The sequence below is a fragment of the Calonectris borealis genome, chromosome 7, assembly GCF_964195595.1.
Source record: "Calonectris borealis chromosome 7, bCalBor7.hap1.2, whole genome shotgun sequence".
Taxonomy (NCBI): Eukaryota; Metazoa; Chordata; class Aves; order Procellariiformes; family Procellariidae; genus Calonectris; species Calonectris borealis.
Window position 1 is genome coordinate 5,745,952 of NC_134318.1, and position 21,810 is coordinate 5,767,761.

The 21,810-nt window shown below is 47.2% G+C and overlaps 1 protein-coding gene and 1 long non-coding RNA gene across 14 annotated transcripts in view; both read left to right on the plus strand.

Annotated features, from left to right (window-relative positions):
• The window catches only part of P4HA1 (prolyl 4-hydroxylase subunit alpha 1), a 38,189-nt gene extending 20,867 nt beyond the window's left edge, over nucleotides 1-17,322 (plus strand). The window contains exons 9-16 of one of the 13 annotated variants that reach the window (XM_075154080.1): nucleotides 1,821-1,891; nucleotides 2,670-2,735; nucleotides 8,046-8,145; nucleotides 9,620-9,794; nucleotides 11,835-11,896; nucleotides 12,375-12,443; nucleotides 13,151-13,247; nucleotides 13,695-17,322. In XM_075154080.1, coding sequence (XP_075010181.1) covers nucleotides 1,821-1,891; nucleotides 2,670-2,735; nucleotides 8,046-8,145; nucleotides 9,620-9,794; nucleotides 11,835-11,896; nucleotides 12,375-12,443; nucleotides 13,151-13,247; nucleotides 13,695-13,765 — 711 coding nt within the window. In that variant the 3' untranslated portion in view covers nucleotides 13,766-17,322. Of the gene's footprint in view, nucleotides 1-622; nucleotides 694-1,820; nucleotides 1,892-2,669; nucleotides 2,736-8,045; nucleotides 8,146-9,619; nucleotides 10,937-11,830; nucleotides 11,897-12,374; nucleotides 12,444-13,150; nucleotides 13,248-13,694 lie in introns of those variants that run through there. The other 12 variants (XM_075154083.1, XM_075154084.1, XM_075154082.1 and 9 more) reach the window with 12 other exon arrangements.
• Nucleotides 2,744-7,391, plus strand: LOC142084057 (uncharacterized). The gene is made up of 2 exons (XR_012674232.1): nucleotides 2,744-5,175; nucleotides 5,547-7,391. It is a non-coding gene; the product is annotated as an uncharacterized LOC142084057 (long non-coding RNA).
• Nucleotides 17,323-21,810: the final 4,488 nt, after the last annotated feature.

A 21,810-nucleotide genomic window follows, 5' to 3' on the forward strand; every position in this document is an offset into this window, starting at 1 on the left:
TCTTAGGAATACAATGTAAATGTGTCCGTGGACCACGCGATTAGTTTGTGTTAGGAGCTGGCGTTAAAGGAGCTCGCTTCAGTGCTGCTTTTGCTATAGAAGGAATCAAAAGGGTAGGGTTTTATTCATCTGTCGCTTATAGGAGATCTCAAAGTTGCCTGGATTCAATTTAACTGTAAAACTCATCTTACGTGTGCAGGACAGAGTGGTAACAAAGGACCGATTGTACACATGCCGTAACATTGTACCGCTTCCAGCAGTTGTTGCAATATGAAAAAAATGAAAGCTTCGAGTTTACTTTATTCAGACGGCTGTTCTTCTTGCTACAGAAATGGAAACGTTATTTCCTGGAAAACGTGATCTTCTCTGACGCTCTGTTGCAAAAAACAACCCCAAAACCCTAAACCCCCTCTCTTTTAGTCAAATTGAAGACTCCCCCTCCTTCCCCATCACCGCTTTATGAATTTCCCCGCCCCCCGTAAAAGAAAAACCACCGCAAAAGGTGACCGGGTGGCTCGCGTGGCGGCTTGCGTGACGTTTCCCCTTAGGCTTCTGAATGGTCGGATTGCTGTGATGCAGTATGTGCTTTGTAATGCAACTATTCTGATGGTTCGCTTCACAGCTGAGGCGAGCCACCATTTCAAACCCCATAACAGGAGCCTTGGAGACGGCACATTACAGAATTAGCAAAAGGTAAGAGAGCTCTATGCCAGATGTTTTGGGCCTGTAATGAGTGTGTAGTTCTGCTCATTATGGGGAAGAAAGAGGTGGTCTAAAAAGACAACTTTGGCTTTGTAGTCCACCGCTTTATTACACGCAGATCTGTAACAGGCTGTTACTGCTGAGTTTCTCAGTCTCTTCCTTCAGCTAGAAGTTCTGGGGGTGTATTTTGATTTCTTCTTTTTCTTTTTTCGGTCACCTTCTCGGGGCGCGTTCTCAAATGATGATCTGTACAAGAAGCAGGTCTCTACGATCGGCGTAAAAAATACGTGATGCTGCAAAACCTTCAGTAGAATCTAGTTTGCTTGGGTTTTTTTTTAATATTCCCTTCCCCTTGCTTTTCTCACCAACCCAAAATTGTCCTCCCTTTCCTTGTAAAATGTAGCAGACCACTTGAAGTGCTTTTACACGTGTGAGAGATGCTTCAAGTCCCTACTGTGCGTGACAGCTGGAGCGGCACGCAAAACACACGCTCGTTAGTCACGCAGCATTTCATTGTCCGAGATAATCCCGTGCTCCTGTCTGGGCTCTTTTACCTCCTGCTGACACAAATCTGGCAGAACGCAAGCTCGATTTCGCTGAGCTCCTGGTTCTTTCCAGCTTGTCTATTAAGTACTACGAGTCTTGAATTTAGCCAATGTTTTCCAAAATTGGCTGGCTCTACAAGAAACCGCCTGCCCCCTGCCCGGCCCCCCCGGTTTTAGTACCGGTGATTAAAGATTGGCCGCGCATTCCATCGGCGTTAAGCCAAAATTCTGAAAGGAGTTAAACTTCTGGGTGAAGAGGAATTGTCTGCGAAACTCAGCATCATAAATTACTTGCAGAAAGTCTCTAGTTAAAAACAAAAAAAGATGAAAAAAGAAAAAAAAAAAAAACAAGCAAAAAGGAGGAAAAAAGTGAAAGGACAATCTAACCAAATTTTTCCAACCAACTCATTTTGATTTGGACATGGCAGCTACAGCTTCTGTTGCCCTTCTAACATTGCTAATTTAAGAGCATTGCATACCATCCAGACCAATCGGAACCCTTTCAAACACCTGTGGCTTGGCGAAAAAGCGGCCTACTAGGTGGGTAAGCCCTTGTCCTTTCTCTTTTTGTAGCTGAGCCGTGCTACTGTTCATGACCCTGAGACTGGGAAACTGACCACAGCACATTACAGAGTCTCTAAGAGGTAAGGGGAACGTCTTCCGAAGGTACACCCAGTCCGAGGAAGTCTGTTCTGGGACCGTACTGCTTCGTCTCTAAACGTGGGGCAAACAAGGATTTTGCATACCTTTTATATTCTTAGTCTCTCTTTAGAAGAACGAGAATGGCCTGCAGCAAACTGCGCTGTCGTGTAACAAAGCAAGCGGTTCTGCTGAAATAGGAAATAGTTCTAAATGTTAGTGGGAGCCGGGATGGAAGCGCCCTCTTTTGCTTAGCACGGCTTGTCTAGCGCAACTAACGTACTAAAACGGGAGCGCCGCGCGGGTTCTGCTTACGCTAACAAACGGCGGAGAAGGCTGCCTGCGTAGCTCGCCTCTGCCGCTGAACTTCGGTATCGATACTCGCTTAAAACTAGGCGCTGATGAGCTGCTGCAGTTGGTGGGGGTAGTGCAAATTACAGCTAGTTGATCATTTTGAAGACTCTCCTTGTTTAAATGATGGAAAGTAGTTGCTGCTTTAATAGAAAACGCGTGTTCTTTCAGCTTCTTTGAACAAAAAAACCTGAAATTAGGATGGCTAGTAGCTTAAGGGTTTTTATTTAGCTATGAATTTCTTTAGAAAGATAAAGGTGTTTCACAATACTGGATCACAAGAAGCCGGTTGATTCGGGAATGATGATGACTCCCACGGAAACTAGAAAACCATTGTAGCTGAAGTCTGATCCTTAAAGCCACGCTTGTTACAAGTAGTGGCAAGTTGAAAGCTTTTATTTTTATACGTTGAAAACTGCCTTGCACCTTCAGCAGCACGCGGGTCGACTTACTCATCAGAGCGCCTGCAGGCAGCGGGAGTCCTTTGGAAATGGTCTGGTGAGCTCTTATGTGTTTGCTCCTTAACGCCACCTCCACAGGCCCCCTCCAGAATGACTTTAGGAACACACGTCTTCCTGTTTGACATGCGTTGCATTTCATTTTTTGTTTTCAGTTCTGAAGTCTGTCCACGTCCTATCTTTGTTATCTGTGACTGCGTATTTTAAAGCAAGCATTTATTCAGTCTCGGGCTTTGTCCTCTGTGACACAGACCAGTCTGGGGCGTTTACGGAGGAAACTTTGCTAATCCATTTGAACGTACCCTCACGGTTTCTTTCAAATCTGACGTGCTCATAATAGGAATTAGAGCAGGTGACCGGGTCACTAACTGAAATTGAGATGCATAATTGGCCCCTATATAAATAGATGATCCTTAGCAAAAGAACTTTTTATTTAGAGTTTTGATTTTTCGCTAGTGGGAAGTGTTACGCCTTAAGACTATTGCAGATGCCGCAGTCAGAAGAAGTAGTACTGGACGACCCCCATCGTTCAAAGCCGATTCCCTCGTGAATGCGCGCAGCCGCTGGTGCGGCCAGATCCCGTTTGCCACCACCTTTGTTTGCCAACACTGGCTTTGTGACATGATAAAACGACTATTTCTCCTGGGGCTTTAATCCAGAATTATCCGTGTGCTGTACCTTGCCTCGGGACTCTGTGATAAAGTATAAGGGCAGCCGATGTCTGTGAAGTGCCGCCGCCGCCTCGGAGCGGCGTGCTGCCAGCCCGGCGCAGAGCCGCCCGTCTAGTACCTGGTGAATGAGACTCAAAACGTGTAAGGTTTGGTGCTCAAAACGGTGGCGCTCTGGGACTTCCTTCCAACATACCGAAGGAACTCGCAGAATTAAATCAGCTTTTACCGAGCTAAGATTTTTAATTCCGTATCTCACTGGAAACTGGAATTAGAACTGCAAAGAGACACACAAGTAAATGGGGCGCAGCACATTGTGCAGTCAGCGAAGGCAATTTTTTGAGGGTAGGAAGAGGCTTGAGGGTGGAGGGGGACTTCCCTTCTCGGGCTTCCCCTTGCCTTTGCATTCCTCCATGCGCAGATTGTTTAGGATGTATATACTTTAAAAGAGAACTTGACACCTGAATCTATAGCAGGAGGTAAAAGCCACCCCCAAAAACCCCAAACCCCAAGCCAGGCTGCTTTAGAAGGGTCGCGTTATTAATGCTGGATCGCTGAGCTTCCCTTGCAGAACCGCTGCTAGAAACATCTTTCTGTTAGAGCTGTTTGAGCTGGTTTGGATTCCAGATGAATCATTGCTCCTGAAAACCAAAAAATGCTTGCTTTATTTTTTTGATAGATGACTGCTTTCCCCCTTCAAACATTCTTTCCTAGCAAATGCACTTCTAAATTACAGCATTCCTCTCTCTGAGAGGACTACTGTTCGCGGTGCAGGACGTGGCAGGCTGTATAAAAGGGGGCACCTTGCCAGCAGTACGAGGAGCACCGTCGAGCCGTGCTGTGTGCGGTACCAGAATAAACTGGGCTGCTCTGACGCTGCTTTTTAAGAAGTTGCTTTTCCCCCCCCCCCCTCTCTCCTCCCAGCAGCCAGTCGGAGCTTTAGCATATGATGTTGAAGTTTCCACTTCAGAAATACCGGTCTGTGCTTTTATTCACTCCCTGTTGCATCTCGACTAGTACTTTTTACATACCGAGTACATTTTAGAAAGTCTTTAAACATAAATGCCAGTGTTTCGTGTGACCGATGACTGTTACAAAAGCAGCGTTTGAAATACTCCGGTGCAGCGCTGGTGTAGCTGAGACTAAGGAGGGAGCCTGCGTAACGTCTGGTACTAGACCGACTAGTGCGGCCGGAGGAGACGAGCTTTTGGGCGTGTAAGCCCTTGTACGCCATGTAGCTCTGGAGAGTTGTCTGGTTTTTTTCCTAATATACTGCTTAGTCGGAAATTATTTCTGCATATAAGTATTGCGCTATTAAAAATGGCTAATGAGATACCTGATACAGAACTATAAGAGGGAGGAGTAAATGTAATTACCGCTAGCTGTTTGTAATGAATATAAAAGTCGTTAAAAGCCAGATCTCGGTGTGAGGAAGAAGAAGAGCAATCCCCCAGCATCAATTCCGCACGCTAACGAAATTCTTTCAATTTCTAGAACATATTAGCTGAGTTCGTGGATGTCTTTTTACGAAGCCAAATACTATGGCTAAGAAGCCAATACTTTTACGACACCAAAATCCTATGCCTTTGTATTTAAGCAATTTTGGGTTTTGGTGTGGTAGTTATTAAGGAAATACCAAATCCTCCTGTAATTGTCTTAAACTGCCATGCTTACGTCTTCCCAGAAATAAGCTTGTCCCTTTTTGTTACGAAGTTTTCTGCCCGTAGTGGACTCGTAGGTGTCAGCTGGTCAAAAAATACGATGGAATGCCGTTCATGCAAGTTGTCAGATGAGCAACTTAATTTAACCCTTGTGCATTGAAGAATAGAGCTGTGGGTGTTTACTGAGTCGTGCTGAACCTTGGACTGTGCGTATATTAAAAAAATTTGCTGAGCCCAATTTAAGGCTGTTAATTCTGCATCACATGCACCACTGGTGAGGGAGTCTTTTTTTTTTCTTTTTTTTCCGTTTTTCTCCCCCCATCTCCCCCCTCCCTCCCCCCCCCCGACAAGAGCAGGAAAAAAAGATTCCTTTGCGTGCAGGAATACCTGCTGTAAATGGTCTTGAACTGGGCACGCACTTCCTTCGGTGTCAGCAAGGACCAAGGCTGAGACGAGCAGCAAAGGAGGACAGTGTAGGACAGACTGCTCTATTCTGCGAAGGCGACCGGGCAGAGCCTGCAGTAACAGGAGGCCCTTGTTGTGCACCCTAAACGCAGCGGGCACGGGGACCCCTGACGCTGGAGCGTCGGCACAGGGTTCTGCAGGCCCTCCGGCGCTCTCTGCCCTCATGGAAGCAGATGTCATGACGCTTACCGGGTTAAATCGCCCTGTAACTCTTCACGTGAAACTGTTCAGCGCTGCGTGCCTCCCCCTAAGTTTTGCTCAGCCGCCAGCAGACAGGCTGCCACTTGAAATACGGATTCAGTTCCCTGTTTCCTCCACCGTTCATAGACTTTCTTTGTATCCTTGGGCAATTAATTTTATTTCTCAAATCCATATAGTACTTACCCCTTCGTGAAAGGATGTAGTATTCTCCCTGTTGAAAGCATTTATTGCCATTCTAAATAACCAATAGAGTAAGAATGCTTGCTTTTTTCTTTCTGTGGGTTTTGGTGTGCTGGGTTTTTTTTTCTTAAAGCCTTTATGCGTAGCCTGGACAGAGGGAGCTGAAGCCTGCGCTTTGAAGCTGATGGCTGTGTCGGGGCTTTTCTTGCGTATTGAGTGTGAGGTTAGGACTGCTTGTGGGCGGTACCTGTTCAACACGGCTGCGTAGCATGGGGCTGCATAGCTGCTTTTTTTTGGGGGGGGGGGGGGAATGCTTCATAGAAGTAGTCTTTGCATTCTCCCACCACCTTAAATCGAAGAAGGTTGCATTGTAACACTTCCTTATACTAACAGCGCTCAGAAGTGGATGAATCTTGGTATGTGTTTGTGCAAGTCTGTCTTGAGAAATCTTACTTCTTTTACCTATAGTTTATTTGTCATTTTAAAAAAAAAAAATGCTCGTAGAGATTCTGTAACCTGTGTCAGTGCCTTGTGTCACGTGTCATGCTACTGTTCCTCCCACGTAAGGTGTTTTGGTGGGTTTTTAAAACACAATTTTTTTTACTAAAGAAAACAACCTAAATTTAGTATAGACGTTGAAAGTTCACTTGAGTAGAAATACGATGCTGTACTTGCCAGCTAGGCTCTGGGCATAGGTGTTTCTGTCCAACAGTCTTGTAAAAAACAGCAGGAACCGCTGATGAGCCCAAAAGGCCGAGTCAGCTGCTAGAAAAAAGGTAGAACTAGCTGTCTCCATTTTCCTGCAAAAAAGGGGAACACACGGGCCCAAATCATCCGTATTATCAGCCGTATTAGTGACTAGTAGGGGACTGCCAAGGTAAAGAGAGGAGAGGACCAGGGAGGGTGGCGAGCGTGCCGAGAGAGGCAGAAGAGGAGCAGGTAAAATGAAGGTGCAGTGGCTAGAACGGGACAAGTAAAGCAGCAAGAAATGCAAGATCATGGGAGCAGATGAGTGGTTTTTTTTTACAAAAAAAAAAAGAGACAGTGGGTAGATGAAATTGGTATTTTTTTCAAAAAGAACAAAATGTTTATCTTGTAAAGAGCTCAAAAATGCGTGTGTGTGTTTGTTTCCATGTAAGCAACTGGACGTGTTCAGGGCTGGCAAGGGCCCAGCGGGGATGCGCAGCGCTGGGGTTCTACTGAGCTTGTGCCCTTTTCTGCCAAACACGGCTATTCTGGGCGTGCGGCTGCTTCTGGAGGACACAGCTGCTTCCCAGCCATGCAGCTTTCGAGAACGAGCAACCACTTAAGAGTAGAAAACGCTACACTGGGTCTGGGTGAAGGCAGCGGGTCTCGTGTAGAGCTGCTGCCCTACCTGTTCGTACCCTTTCCCTGCTGACTAGTTTGCCAAGTATTTTAAATGCAGTGTTTCTAGCTGAAAAGGTCTAATTTACAGTAGGAGGCAGACATTTTGAAGATGCCTTTGGAACTGCAAGGCTGACCTTGCACATTTTTTTTTTTTTTTTTAAAAAAAAAAAAAGTTGGGTTGTTCCCCCCTTAAAAATCATTGTGTACCTGAAATGTGCTAAATTCGAAATTTGTAATAGGCCATTTTGGTAGAAATTGTTGAACAGGTTAGATGGTAAAGAGTTTTATGCATTCTTTAATTGTTTTCTTAATGATTTTTTAGTACTATTGCACAGTTAAGTAAGGTGAAAGGCCAGCTCGCATAGACTTGTGTACGCTAAATAAAGTAACTCAGCAAGCGTTGCTTCAAAATGCATCAAATGTGGGATCTAAATTAGCTGTTTGGAATATGTAAGAGCATAAAAGTGTTTTGTGCCTGTTTTAGAAACCAGGTTGAAGCAGATCTCGCTGTTTGGAACATTTTCTTCAGTCACTTGGTCGTCCAGCATGGGAATTAAGGCCCTTAGTTTTAGAGCTTCCTTAAACCAGTGCTGTACGTGTTCTTTCTAGAAAACACATTTATTAAATGCAGGCCTTCATAATGCCCTGGAAATATTTCTGATCATCCTACTGAATTCTTTAAAAGTATGAAAAAATAATCATCTCACAGTCGAAGTAAATCCCAATGTTGCATTTGTACTCTAGCTTACTGCCTCGTACTACCATATTTTATTAATATTTTTTTTTTTTTTTTTCCCTCCCACTTAGTGCTTGGCTGTCTGGATATGAAAGCCCCGTGGTATCTCGCATTAACACAAGGATACAGGACCTAACAGGACTTGATGTCTCCACAGCAGAGGAACTACAGGTAAACTGTTAGGACAAGCACGATGGAGCCTGTCAGTGGGCATTTGTGTTGGACGGCTTTGTGTGCAGCACCGTGCTCGCTCAGGCCGTGCCGGTGAGGTGGCCGCAAAAGCTCATTCAACCCAGGGGCAGCTAATTTGATGGCTGGTTTGATTCCAGGCCACGGGAAGGAGGAGTGGGTTTTTTATGGGGAGGACAAAACGAAGTTGTCTTTGCAGCCTAGCGCTTACTTTAGTGCGAAATGGCTTTCTGTTGCTGGAGGGAAACAGTAACAACTGAAACTCCTGATGTTTGTTGACGTGGATGTGTAATTCCTTTTTATTTATACTAATAAAACCGAGTTTCATTGCTGCAGGGTCAAACTTTGCTGCTGCGGTGATAGTGAAAAGTTTAGCTTGACTGATAGTTTAGGAAAGGGGGAGAGAGAGAATGGTTGTTTAGATTTGCCATCCCGTCCTTGGTCCTAGAAGGCCAACAGGGGAAAGACTGTGACTGTGCACGTAACTTGAGAAAATTTTATTTCTGAAGTACTTTTCTTCATTTGCATGAAGCTTTTAAATGAACAGCCGCTTCACCGATTCTGAGAAAGCATTAATACCTAGAAAGCAGGGCACCTAAAAATTGGTTCCTGAAAGCTGTTGTGCCACTGTGCTGCTCCACCAAGACTCCCAGTGATAAACTGCCCAGGCATCTGATTGAAAATTGAGGTTATGAATACATAGAACAGACAAAAAAAAAAAATCAATTGGCAGAAAGGACAGTGGATCCTCTTTATTGACATAAGAGATCAAAAAGTGATTTAGACTGGAATGATGTAAAAGTGCCATGACCTATTTTGAAGAGAATATAGCCTGTAACGTTTCTATAGAAGAAAAATACTTTTCTAAGGTTCCTTACCCGGCGTACGCTGCGTCTTGCAGTGCCAGTCTGGGATGTGCCGCTGCTCTTGTAGCCAAACATCTTGGGGCTCCTTGGAGCCTGGGGCTGTCCAGGTCGTCAGGAGTTTCAAAAGTTTCATGGTCAGGTTCTACCGCCTGGGAGTCATTAGATGGGACAGCAGCAGGCACGGGGAAACGGGAGGATGTCTTCACCGTTCGGCTGGGGGCGGACGGAAGAGCTCTCACGGAAGGCTGACCCCGGGGAAGGGAAGGGTCAGCCGCGGCTGTGCTGGGAGCTGGTGTCCGGCCGAGAAGTGCAAAGGCAGACTGAAGGGCCGAGACCCTAAAGCTCAGAGTCGGGTTCTGGCTCTACACTGCTGAGGAGTCTGGGCGAAGTCAGAGCTACGGGTGAATAAAAAACCCGCGGGGACTTTGCCACATACAGTACGGTTTAGCTGACGGAGGCTTGCAGTTTCCTATGGCTTGATTTTTAAACTTCATCTGTCAAAAGGTTGTAGATGACAGTCAAATTCTTGCCCTTTCTTGTCTGGATAAAATACTGCTTTACTAGATTTTGTGCTTCTCCTTTCACTGTAGGTAGCCAACTACGGAGTAGGAGGCCAGTATGAGCCTCATTTTGATTTTGGAAGGGTAAGTCCTGTTCTCTGTCTCCACCTCTTTCTTCTTCACAAGCGCTGTCTTTCTCTTTTTCAGGTGGCAAATTATGGAGTGGGAGGCCAGTATGAACCCCACTTTGACTTTGCACGGGCAAGTAAAGAGATGAAGGAGAGATAGTCACCTGGTGAAGCCTGGGCCGTGGCACAATTTTTATTCTTTGATGTGTAGTATTAAATTTTGTAGCTCTTCAACTTTCCTAATCCGTGTTAGTGGAGAAAGCCCTCTAAACCACCAGCTGAACTGATAAACATTTTAGGCATCACAGAGCAACGAGGCTTTTCTTCAAAAACGTGATTAAAAAAGAATCATTCTGAGGAGATGACCGATAGCTCTTAACACAGAGCAAAGGGCGTTAGCTTTATTCTAAAGCTGGAGAAACGTTTAGAAATATTCCAGCTGGCCAGGGTACTGGCCATTTCGTTTAAAATCACTGAAGGATATCCACTGAAGGATATACAAAAACTCGGCGTATGTCTGTCCTGCGCTCCCGACGTGTGCGGCAGATGACAGTGACATCAGCTAACGCGTGTCCGTGCACTGAAGCTCCCGTAGCTGTGTCTGCAGCGAGAGCATCGCTGAGTAGGGCAAACGTGGCTGCACGGTGAGAGCTCAATGCCCTCTTCGATGAGGAAAGGCTTTGTCGGCAGCGTTAGGAAAACTTGCGTTGCCGCTTACCGGGTGGGCCTGCGATGTGGAGAGCGAGCTGCTTTCCCCAGAGCTGAGAGGCAGGCATCTTGCGTGCTGTTGAAGAAATTTTGACAGTACAAGTGCTCTGTTACTGTAGTTCACATGCTGATTGCTCGCGCAGTCCTGAAACTGGAAAAAGCCTACCGAGGTCTTCTCATCTCACCAGCCTTATTTTTTTATTTGATTTGAATTCTCAACCTATTTCTATTCCAGCTGAAATTGCAGACTGCTGGAAATAACGCCACTGAATTCAGTTGGTTATTTATTGGGCGTACTTATGTGTGATTTAACACCTTCAGATTAACCTTACGCGGTGAATCCAAGCCACCAACTATTAATCAGAAGCTCTGCTCTGTAAGCACATGCTCAAAAGCATTGCAAATGATCAAGTTTTTGTTTGGACGTGCATGGGTTAATTTCTGGAGTAACGATTGCCGAAATTCTGGCATACACGAGCAGTGGTCACAGGGGGTGGGCTGTGAGGTATGACAAAAGTTAGTCTGTCTCATAACCCATCAAAATGGGTTTTTCTTCTTGTGAGTCAAGTGATGATAAAAACTTCTTAGGTACCCAAGCGGCGCTCTCGGTGAGTTTGTTAAGCCTGTCACAAGCTCCCGCTCGGCTGAGGCGCGCTCGGCTTCCTCCCTCCCTTCCAGCTGTAATGAAAGAGCAACAGTGAAGTGCTGGAGCGTGGCATGGAGGAGGCCTCCCCCCTTTGAACGCAGCGCCAGGCTGCTGCTGCCGCAGCCACACCACGCGCATTCGGGTGCGTTTGGCCAGGGACGTGCCCTACTCCTGTCGAAAGCTTCAGGAACGGCTGCCGCGGATGCCCTGCGGCTGGGACCGCGCACTGCTTAACGAGTCGCTCGTCGGATTTTTAAGGGCACTCTAAAATGCCTGTGCGCCAGGGAGGAGCGCAGCATGCGGAAGGCACCTGCGGCTCCAGCGCGAGGTCGGAAAGGCCGGAGCAGGAGAGGGGGTGAGGGCCACAAAGGCAGCACCGGCCCAAGGGAGCAGGGCCGGCAGCCGCCCTCAGGGCGTGCTCGGAGCCCCCCCTGCGGCAGAGCTCTGCTGCAGCCCGATTCTCGGTGAACCCGGGACTGAAGCCTGCCCTCGCTGTTGCTCGCCTTGGCCGGAGGGCATAAGTGAGTGTAATCAAATAATTAAGTTTGTGGCTGTGAAGAGGATTTATGTACTCATTTTCAGCCAGCACAGTTTAGCAATTCGTGCTTATGCCCTTCCCGTCCTACAGGATTTTAAAACGCCTGGTTTATTTAAATTAATAGGTACACTCATATTGCATTCTCCCCTCCTTCCAAATAGAGGATTGGATTAATTTTTCTGCATGAGTTTGTTTGCTGCTGGCTCGGCAGCTGTATGTCGTCGGCTCCTCTCAATAATCAAAATGAAATGCTTATGAAATCCGCTTGCTTTTATTCACAGAAAGATGAGCCAGATGCTTTTAAGGAATTGGGAACAGGCAACAGAATTGCCACTTGGTTGTTTTATGTAAGTGTTATGTTTCTGCCATGTGCTAGTGCCAAAAATATCACTGCATATTCTATACCATTGAATAATTCCATTACTTTTTTTTACTGAAGTGACTTGCAAATGAAGGCAGCCACTAACTTAGCGGTAATACGTACGGGGTCTCTTCTGACCCATAAGTAATGGTTCTTCCGTGTGTTCTTAAGGAGGGTTTTTCCCTCAAAGTTGAGCATCAGCTTAAATTGTGTGACTGTCTATTCATTTTTACATCTGCCTCGGTATTTATAGCATGCTCATGGCCAAAACATTTGAGCATGTAACATTCAGGGACGAGGCTGGCTGTTGCCCTTCGAACAAAGGGGGTGGGTTTAAGGCTGTTCATCACGCAGCCTTTGCTCTCTAATTGGGAGATAGAAATGGAGCTATTTTTATTTTACTAAAACATGACACTTGAATGTATCGGCTTGCAACTTACCTGTGCCTCTTCCCACCTTTTCAGATGAGCGATGTGTCAGCAGGGGGAGCTACTGTCTTTCCTGAAGTAGGAGCTAGTGTTTGGCCTAAAAAGGTAAGCGGGGTTTTTTATCCAGTGTGACCACTCCTCTCTCCACCTATTAAAAAATGTAACAGACGTATAAACGTTTAAAAAGAAGCTTTAAAATGAGTTTATATGAAGAAGACTAGAGCACTGTTCATGGGAGCACAGAGGTACTTAACACTTAAGTGAAGCGACTGGAGTAGTACTGGTGATTGCAAGGGCCTCTGGTGTTCTGCGTGTTAACGCATGGTTACGTTTTGGACTTAACTGCCTCTAATGCATCGACTTTGCAAAACATTACAGTACTTCAAAACACATTTTGAAAATACTCAAATCTGTAAGTAGGGTTAGTCTTGAGGCGTCTGTAGGGAATTCTCCCTGAAATGGTGTGTTCCTGTTACGTTTTTTCCCTCAGAACGGTCACGAATAAAGTCTGTCTCTGCTGGCTTGCTGCTCATTTTTAGTCAATTATCTTGCTTTCTAAAACTGGTCAGAGTTGAGTGAAACTGGCTTAGGGTTTAAAAAAAAATAACAGCCAAGTATACATAGACACAGAATGAGTCAAAGGAGACTCGTTCCTTAGGAAAGCAAATGTCAGAATATGGAAAAGAGCCTTCGATTTAAAAGGAACGTCTGAAATACAAATACGCATACCTTTGCCTTATCGCTAAGTAAGCTGGTGTGAAAGCGCGTATCGCACAGAGCAGAGCGCTGAGGGTTTCCACTGCAATTTCCAGGGAACAGCTGTATTCTGGTACAATCTCTTTCCAAGCGGAGAAGGAGATTACAGCACGCGGCACGCGGCCTGCCCAGTACTAGTTGGAAACAAATGGGGTAAGTACCCCTCGCATTGTTCTCGCTGCCTGGGGCTTTGTTGGTGGGTTGTCTTGGTTTTCATTTTCCTCTGGTGGAATAAAAAGCAGCCAGAAATTAGGTCCTTTATAAAGAAATCTATTTTATAGCTATATCCACTTCATCTCTTTTACTATATATATTATGTTATATATATTATATATAGTAGCAGATTTTATTATATCTATAAACTACATGTAATACTATATTTACTTCAACAGTCTTCTGTAGTTCTGCAGCTGTTGGAAGGTTTTTTCCCTCTTGGATTTGTTAGACCAACTTCACATTTGTGTGTGTGCGTATTAAAATCCTTCAGAAAATTAAGATAATCCTGTGCTTAACTGAAAGCTGGCTAATAGCATATATTGAGCTTAAATGGAAGCACGAGCTAACCAGGTGCAGTGATCAAATACCTTTATGTCTTTGCAGTATCCAATAAATGGCTCCACGAGCGGGGACAGGAATTCCGAAGGCCGTGCACTTTATCAGAGTTGGAATGATGCAGGCTCGTCCTTTGTCTCCTCTGTATTCAGTTTGTGTAAAATGCACACATCTCCTACAGTTTACAATTGACTAACACTCCACTACAGGTTCAGTCTTCAACTACACCGGTGTTTCATCTGTGGACAAAACAAGCGTGCTTTTAGTTCCCTTAAAATATCCCCTTAAGGTTTTATGAATGGAATATATTAAGGTCTATGAGTATTACAGAAAAAAAAAAAGGACAAAATACAGATCAGGGCCACGACTAACAGTGGTGTTTGTTGTGTGTGGTGTTCCCTTCACCATCGCCCCTCTGATCAGCATGGAGAGCCAGTGATTGTTCGCGTGGAGTCCTCCTCGCAACTGCCAGTCTGCTAAGGGCGGGATGATTTGGTGGGAGGGCTCCCTTCTAAGGAAGGCTGAATTAAACCAGTTCGTATTCCTCAATTTCCAGACCTTCGACTCCTTGCTTTTCTAGAGTGCCTGACCACGACTGTTGAGAACTGCGGGCATGCCTTGTCTTTCTCTGGGGAACAGGTTATTATCATGTCTCAGCCTGTTTTTCCACTTCCACAAAAGCCCCAATTTTTCAACGGTCCTTCCTTCTCAGCCTCTGTGGGGAATTTGGCTCTTAACCTTCGAAACGTGAGCCAGCAGCTACATACGCGTAGATGAGATGCTTCAGCCGTGTTGTCTCAAACACATGCCTGCATCAGAGCAGCCTGACAACAATTACAGCCCGCCTTCCCTCCGTTTTTCTGCTTTAATGTTTGTCCACATAAACAAATGCTGCTTTTATTCTGTCTTAGTAGTCAACTCTTACATCTGTTCTTGGGCAGCGGGGATGGGAATGTTACCATCTTCCTGAATCAAAATAATTGTGCCTTAGGACACTGGAATTTCAAATTGGTTATGAGACTTCAGGTGATGAGGTAATACATAGTCCTCCCAGTTCTCAAGGTCTTGTGATAAATAGACGGCCTATTTATAATCCTAAGTCTTTTTTAGATGCTTTTTATTTTGCAAATGGTTTTTTCTGCTGCGGATGCTGGACGCAGGCCGCAGCAGTGACATGCCTTTAGTCACGGGGCGACTGCTTGCACAGGATGCCGGAGAAGGTGCCTGCTCCGGAGGGTTTGGCGTTGCTCACCTCGCGGAGGCTGCCTCCGCTGCAGCAAGGCACCTCGCGCCGCCCCCTCCCCGTCCTTAGCTGTCGCTGGCACTCGTGAGCGAGGAAGCGCTGGGAAGGGGCCTCCTCCAGAGGCTCTGGTGCTGCTCGCTTCACTGCTGCTCTCCCCACGAGCCAGGGCTGGAGCCGTTCCGATTCGTGCCACCCACACAGAAGCAGCGTCCCCAAAGTCAGCGGTGCCCGCACTGCAAGAACTCACTCACAGTGACGTTCAGGGACCTTAGTTTGTGACGAGTCATCCTTACGCTGAGATGAAGTTGAAACCTCTGAGGGAGATGAGACTGTGGCTGCTGTAGCTGTTGGACTTTTGTTCTGCTCCTCAGATTCCCGCAGGAGGAATAACTGCCGTCCCCGCTGCCCCCCAGCACGGGAAGAGCCACGCAGGGCGGGGAGAGGCTGCAGGGAGGTTCGCTTTCCTAAGCCGTTTCTCTTCAACAGCAGGGTTTTTAGCAAAATGTCTAAATATTCCCCTAGCACGAGGACAAGAATCAAAGTGAGCTGCACCAGACTCTTCCTAAGCAGTCTGATTTTCTGGATGATGATGGTTTTACTGATTTAGGGGTCAAGCCTGAAGTCTTTACCAAGGAAAAAATTCCAATTTTACTTAATTAGGTTTTCTGCCTCCACAAAATCTTGAAAATTGAGCCAAAACGGAGATGAAACCAACTGTTAACACGTTAGAAATACCTCGGGAATACTGAGAACGCAGTTTAAGGTACTATAGTTTGAGGAACTGCACACTTTCAGAAGACACTTTAAAATCTTTGCTGGAAAATGCATTGTTAAATTCCTACTGAGCCTGTTAGCAACAGGACCTACATAACTGTTCATCCTTAGCCCTGCACCTTTCTGCATTTTGCCTGTGCTTTTGGCAGATGTGGAACAAAGTCCATCCAGCACTTAAGAAGACAAATAAAAAGAAAAATCAGAAACGGTTCCACCTCATGTCTGTACTGCTCATTCATTCAAAATAGCTGGTACACTAGAGCAGTAGCTGATATAAATAGATTCACCAAAGGAATGGGTTATCTGAGCATATTTTTGATCGCTAAATTGTCATCGTTAAAAAAAACCCGTAACATTTCTACTTACCTGAGTTTTCTCCCTTTCACGCAGTGTCAGACATTCATCTCCATTCCTATCCATGGTTTTCCCTTTCCCAGCTTTTTTACTTTCTTAAGCTCCAAAAAAAGGTAATATCGTGGCTGCAGGTAAGTCCTGCCACTTTCCTGCAAGAATGCAATGAACAATGTGGTGTTAGGAGTCTTACTTTGGGGCACTAATATTCTCTCAGTGCCTCTGAGGCGTCTGTAAATGCTTTTAGGAAAGCCAATCCTGCATAGTCAACAAGTACAAAAAGAAATCAATGTCTTGCCACCATGAACACGTTTAAAAAACAGCATCTAGTTTTCCTATGACAGAAAAGCTGGTTTTTTTCTAAAGTGAGCAGAGGAGTTACTTGATGCATTAAAATAATTAACAGCTAAAAATTGTAGAATTTACATTAGGTAAAAGAGAAATACTGAATAAATAAAAAGTGTCGGTGACTGCTTTAGGTACTGCTGTAGTGGAAGAAAACACCATGGTCTCTTACATGTTGAATGAAGAAAGGAAGGGTTGCAGCAGTGAGAAATCACAGTTTTGTTATATTATTAAGCAATGGGTTTTTTTTTCCCTCCCCGATCTCTGTTCAACCAACACCAAAAGATGAACAACAAGCTTGAGAGAAGTTGTGGCATGTCTGGGGAAGTTTGCTAAACAGTTACCTCCCTCCCCTCAACTACCCTCGAGTACTTCCAGTGTTAAACAGCATTTTAAGAATAGTCTCTAAGAGGCATTGCTTGAGGAGTAAAAACCTCCTAGTGCATGACTTCTTAAAGCAGTGAACTACTCAATGGTTTGCAGTTCTTCAGGGAAGAAAACAGTTTGTCTTTGGTTAAAAATTTCACTTGGTTTAAAAAAAAAAAAATCCCTCAAAACTAAAACTCAAGTCTGCTGAGGCACATCAGACCGAAACGTTCCAGATCATTAGAAGAGAGAGGGTAAGCTTATTTTTTTAAACTGCAGACAATCCCCATTTCCTCTTTCTCCCCTGCGGTAGTGTTCATGCACCTAACGTAAAATGTGTAAGGGATTACACAGGTGGTGCTGCTGCTTCCTGCCTTACCCCTTCATGTCTCAAAGGGCTTTTGGATCAAGAGCGTGGCTCCTGTGTGAATCTATTTTTGTATTAAAGATGATTGAAAACTGTTTGGCTCACAGTGACTGACAATTGAGAAACTGCCTTACTGTTAAATTTTTTGTAATAAAATTTTTAATGTAAAAAAAAAAAGGGCTTAAAATAAAAGCCACTGCCATTAGCAGTGAAAAATCCTCCACGTCAAACTCTCCTCGTATATGGCTGTTGTAAATCTGATCACACAGATTTTTATCACCATATGTGTTTCCTGGAAACTGAGCTCATTTGTTTCCCTTCATAATGTAGGCAGGCAGATGCAGAAGATGCTCATACCACAGATTACTATTAAACACATTCTCGGACCCAAACTTTGTGTCTCGGTTGGAAACACACAGCACTAACGTAAAGTAAAAGGGAGGGCAGATAATGCTGGGCTGAAAGCATGTTGTGTGCAAAAATTTACGAAAAGGAGCGGAACTGCTCTTGGGGAGGAGCGCGGCTCAGCCCCTTTGTCTCCCCAACGCATTGATTTATGGCAGTAGTTGGTGTGGGATTTAATAGTGACGTGGGAACCGCACAAACTCCTGGCTGGAAACTCAAAACGGGCACAGCAAAGGGTCAGCTGCTAAGAGACCCTTATCCAGAGATGACAAATACTTCCATTTCCTGAAGCCAAGAGGTCAAACAACCAGTTACTCTGAATAGTTCTAGGGAAGGGGAGACTATCCTGCCACACAGACACCAACGGCACAACAGGGGGACAGAGCACTTACTGATACGGCAGAAGATCAGGTTGATGTGCTTCACTCTTTCAGAACAGTGGGGCTCGTACTTAATTTGTGGTCATCAGGAACCTGCAAAAAAGCATAGCAAGGGCTGGTTAGAAGCCTTGATCCTCTCACCTGTGGCCTGGAGCCTTGGCGCTGCTGCTGGAGCACTTGGCTGGCCGTTAGGGAACTGCCCAACCTTCCCCATGCAGCCCACAGACGCAGCTGATGGGCTCACAGATTTGGCAGCCACGGGATAGGAAATAAGTCTAAAGCATACCAGTGTTTTTTTGTTTTGGAAACATGAATTGATTCCATCCCCAGCTACTCCGTGCATGCCGCTAAACCGCTGCCGTGCCCCTCTCAGCATGGTGGGCCAACGCCAGGAGAACGGGAGCAGGCGCATGGCTCTGTCCCATCAGAGGACAGGGCTCACTCCAACCCTCTGAGCTTTTTGGGGTGTTTGTGGGCTGCCTTCTGGGGTCACTGTTTCCTTGCCTGCTAATGGCTGAAGCGGGGCTGCCCCTTTGCGAGTGGGTGGGAGGCTCGTGCTGTCAGCCTGGCCACCAAGCTGCTATTGCCAAGCCAGCAGCGCAGGGCCTTTAGCGCAGGGGCCTCATGGGCAAGATGGAGCGCACAGCCTTCCTTTCCGAGACAAGAGAGGGGCTGCCCGACCTTCTGCGTGTGGCCTGAGGCACCTGCCCAGGATTTGGGGGTGGCCGAGGTGGCCTTTGCCCCCTCCCAGGGAGGAAGGGAAGGATTGTGGTTCAGCCCCGTGCTACTCCTGACCAGTGCTTACGCACTGTGGCTTCCCACCATCCTGCCTGGGTACCCGGGGCTCTTCCAGCACAGCTGCACCTAGAGCCAGACCATGGGGATCGTGACCACGGGAGGAACCCCGCCTGGGTCAGAACTGCAGCAGCAGCAGCTACACAAGGCGGGGTAGGGACAGGGACAGGGAAAAGGGCTGCGAATCGCCGCAGGGCAGGACGAGGCGAAGAGAAGGAAAGCGTCTGACAGTACCAGCACCTACGGCTGGGGGAAGGCAGCACAAGGCTGAAGCGATCTGTCCAGGGACTCCTGGAGGGACTGGACCAGACCATGAACTTGAGCGCAGCCCCCCTGAGGGAGAGTGTCTTTAACCACCCACCCATCCTCCTCCAGCTGCCGGACTCTGACCTGGCTCTGTGAGGCACTGGGGCAATTTCATCATCGAGCTACATTTCTTGTTCCGATAATTAGTGACTCATCTGGCTCCCAAACCAGGCTTTGAACCAACCACACATTACCCACTAACCTTAACCACAAGCTGCCTATTCCCCCAGCTTAGGCCGTGCTTAAACATCAACCAGCAATTCACTGAGCTGGCCAAAACTGATAGAAAAAGAGCTCAGTCCCTCAATCCTCTGTCCTCCCCCCTGTCCGCAGCAGAACACGAAGGGAAGGATCCTGGCAAAGCGCACGACCACGCGTCCCTGCCTATGACAGAGCGCTCTGAAAAAGAAATGCAGAAAAGGAGCTGGACCGGCCGCTGCGCTTCCCTCCCAGGAGCCGAGCCCAGGATGCAAGGGTCAGCGTTTGCTTTGGCGTGGCCGGTAACGCGAAGCCAAGAGGTTTTTCCAGCTCCATCGGGGATGGGGTTCACTGCCGTTAGCGTGGGGGGTCATGGGCACACACGTCCAGCTGCGCTGCTGCGGGGCGGGTGTCTGCCCCGTGTAGCCAGCTCTACCTCCCGTTTGACAGGAGCACACTGCCAACAGTCTGATAGTGTCATTAGGAGCGAGTGACTCATCACAGCCCCAGGGCTGCTCTATATTTAAGCATTACAGAGTCAGAAATGAATGCATGGAGTCAGGAGCTGCTTATCCTGAGGTCAAGACGAGGTTCAGAAACCAGTTGTCAGAGTTCACCATCGTGGCAAACATCATCTGTATCTCTCAAATCTTTAGAGAGAGAAAAATTGGCAGAGGGAGGGGGTATTTGCAACCACAGTGCAAGCAAGGTCAGACAACCTGTAGGTACCTGCTGCGCACATCCACTTTAGGAAGTCCTCACTTCTGCAGCTGTTGAGCCTGAGCAGCAATTCCCCGAGATAACTGTGTGTGGGGGGAGGTGTTGTGCAGCGTTTGTTTGTTTTACTCAATCCTACTTTTTTCCTGGTTTTCAGATCTTGAAGTTTGGGTGCAACCAAGCTATTTGCAGCTGGACTGAAAACGTCTCGGGAGACTGGTGTGGGGAGGGGTGGAAGGAAGGAGGAAGAAGGAAGGAGAGCGGCTCATCCCCGGGGCAGGGCAAAGGGGCTGCCACGTTTTGGGAAAGCAGCTAGACTGCTTTTCTATTCACAAACTTTTGCTTCAGGACAACAAGTGACGAACTAGCAGGAAAGTTTCCGACTCCTCTTTTCCCAGGCTCTGCACTTTGCCAGCTGCTCCCTCCGGCCCTGTTCAGCTTTCCTAACTAATTCCAATCGATTTTGCAAACAGCCCAGGCTCCACGCCCTGGCCAGAGCCACCCCCCTCCAGGCTGCGTGTCCTGCGTGGCGCGGCATGGACAGCTCATGCAACAGTCACTGTGTTTTGCATCCTCTGCAGTCCTGCCGGCATTTTTTCCCTCTCTGTTCGCATTCAGCAGCACATGGATCAGCCACCAGGGACTAAGGGATGGTGAAGAAAGCCGTGTTCTGGAATTGCCTCCAGAGCAACCCTTAAAAGGCTCCACATAAAAGCACGGCACCAAGCACAGCCACCCAGGGGCTCTACACAATGTTTCCAAGCTATTTCTGAATAGCTGTTTTGCTCTTTTTTACATTAACTTCTGCCAGGCTGTTTCTAAGGGCGGGGAGCACTAGGACTGCAAACCAGCGTGTCATGCAGGGCAGTGATTCAGCCAACAGAGCCACGAACGGCTCCATTCAGTGCAAGACACGGCGTGGGACTGTTGAACCCGGTTTTCCCTTCACTGGGGCTCCTTGACAACGAATTCCAGGGACAGCAGCCCATTTCCACCCATGACTGACAGAGCAGTCCCCAGCACGGTCTGAACAGCAGGACAGGCCCGAGCGCTCCAGTCCTGCCTTGCAAAATGCTCCTGCAGGGGAGTCCTCACTTCACGAGCGTCCCCACTGCTTTGTGCCAGTGCTGACACCCTGTTCAAGAAAGGCTGCCTAGAGGCAGGGACTTGCTGGTTCCCAGGCTTGGGGGAACGGACCATCTAGTAGCAACCTGGCACCTCTAGCTCAACCCAAAACGTCACCCTAATTTCTCACCAGCCATTACAGTGCTCCCCCTCCTTGGGCACTGCCAACCTCCCTTCCCGATGCTCTCTGCCTCTCTCCCTGAGTTCACCTCCCAAAAGACAAAGCTGGTTTGAAGTTGCCTTGGGACCTCCTGCACACCTTTTGTGTCCCCTCATCCAGTAACCCAGCCAAGCTTCCTCCCACGGGCTGGGACAGCGGTGCGCAGCTCCGCTATGTAACAGCGTTGAGGGAGGCACCACGCAGGTATCGGCTGTGGCTGTACAACCGAATCACCTCCGGCTGCTGACTTGAGGAACCCTCACACCCCCTTCTGAGGGGCTCTGAGCATGAATGCAGTCAGCGGCGGGCACCAGAACAGATGCCACAAGAAGGCAGCAGCTGGCTCCGGCTCCACAGCTTTTCACAGGAAAGGGACTTACCAGCTTGTTTGCTCCTCTTCCCCACTTCCTCTCTGACTTACCTGTCTGTGAAACCAAGACTTGGCTGCAGTCCCTCCTCCTTGTCCCACGTCTGGAGCACGTAACGCACGGCCGTATGCAGAAAGACGCAGGCAGACAGGTGCCGCAGGGCTCTGGCGCTTCAGAAGTAACAATGCAGCGGGGCTGTCTCTCCTGCAAAACAAGACAATGCCAGAATTTGCACTTATGTTTGCCATATATTTGAAAGACGCA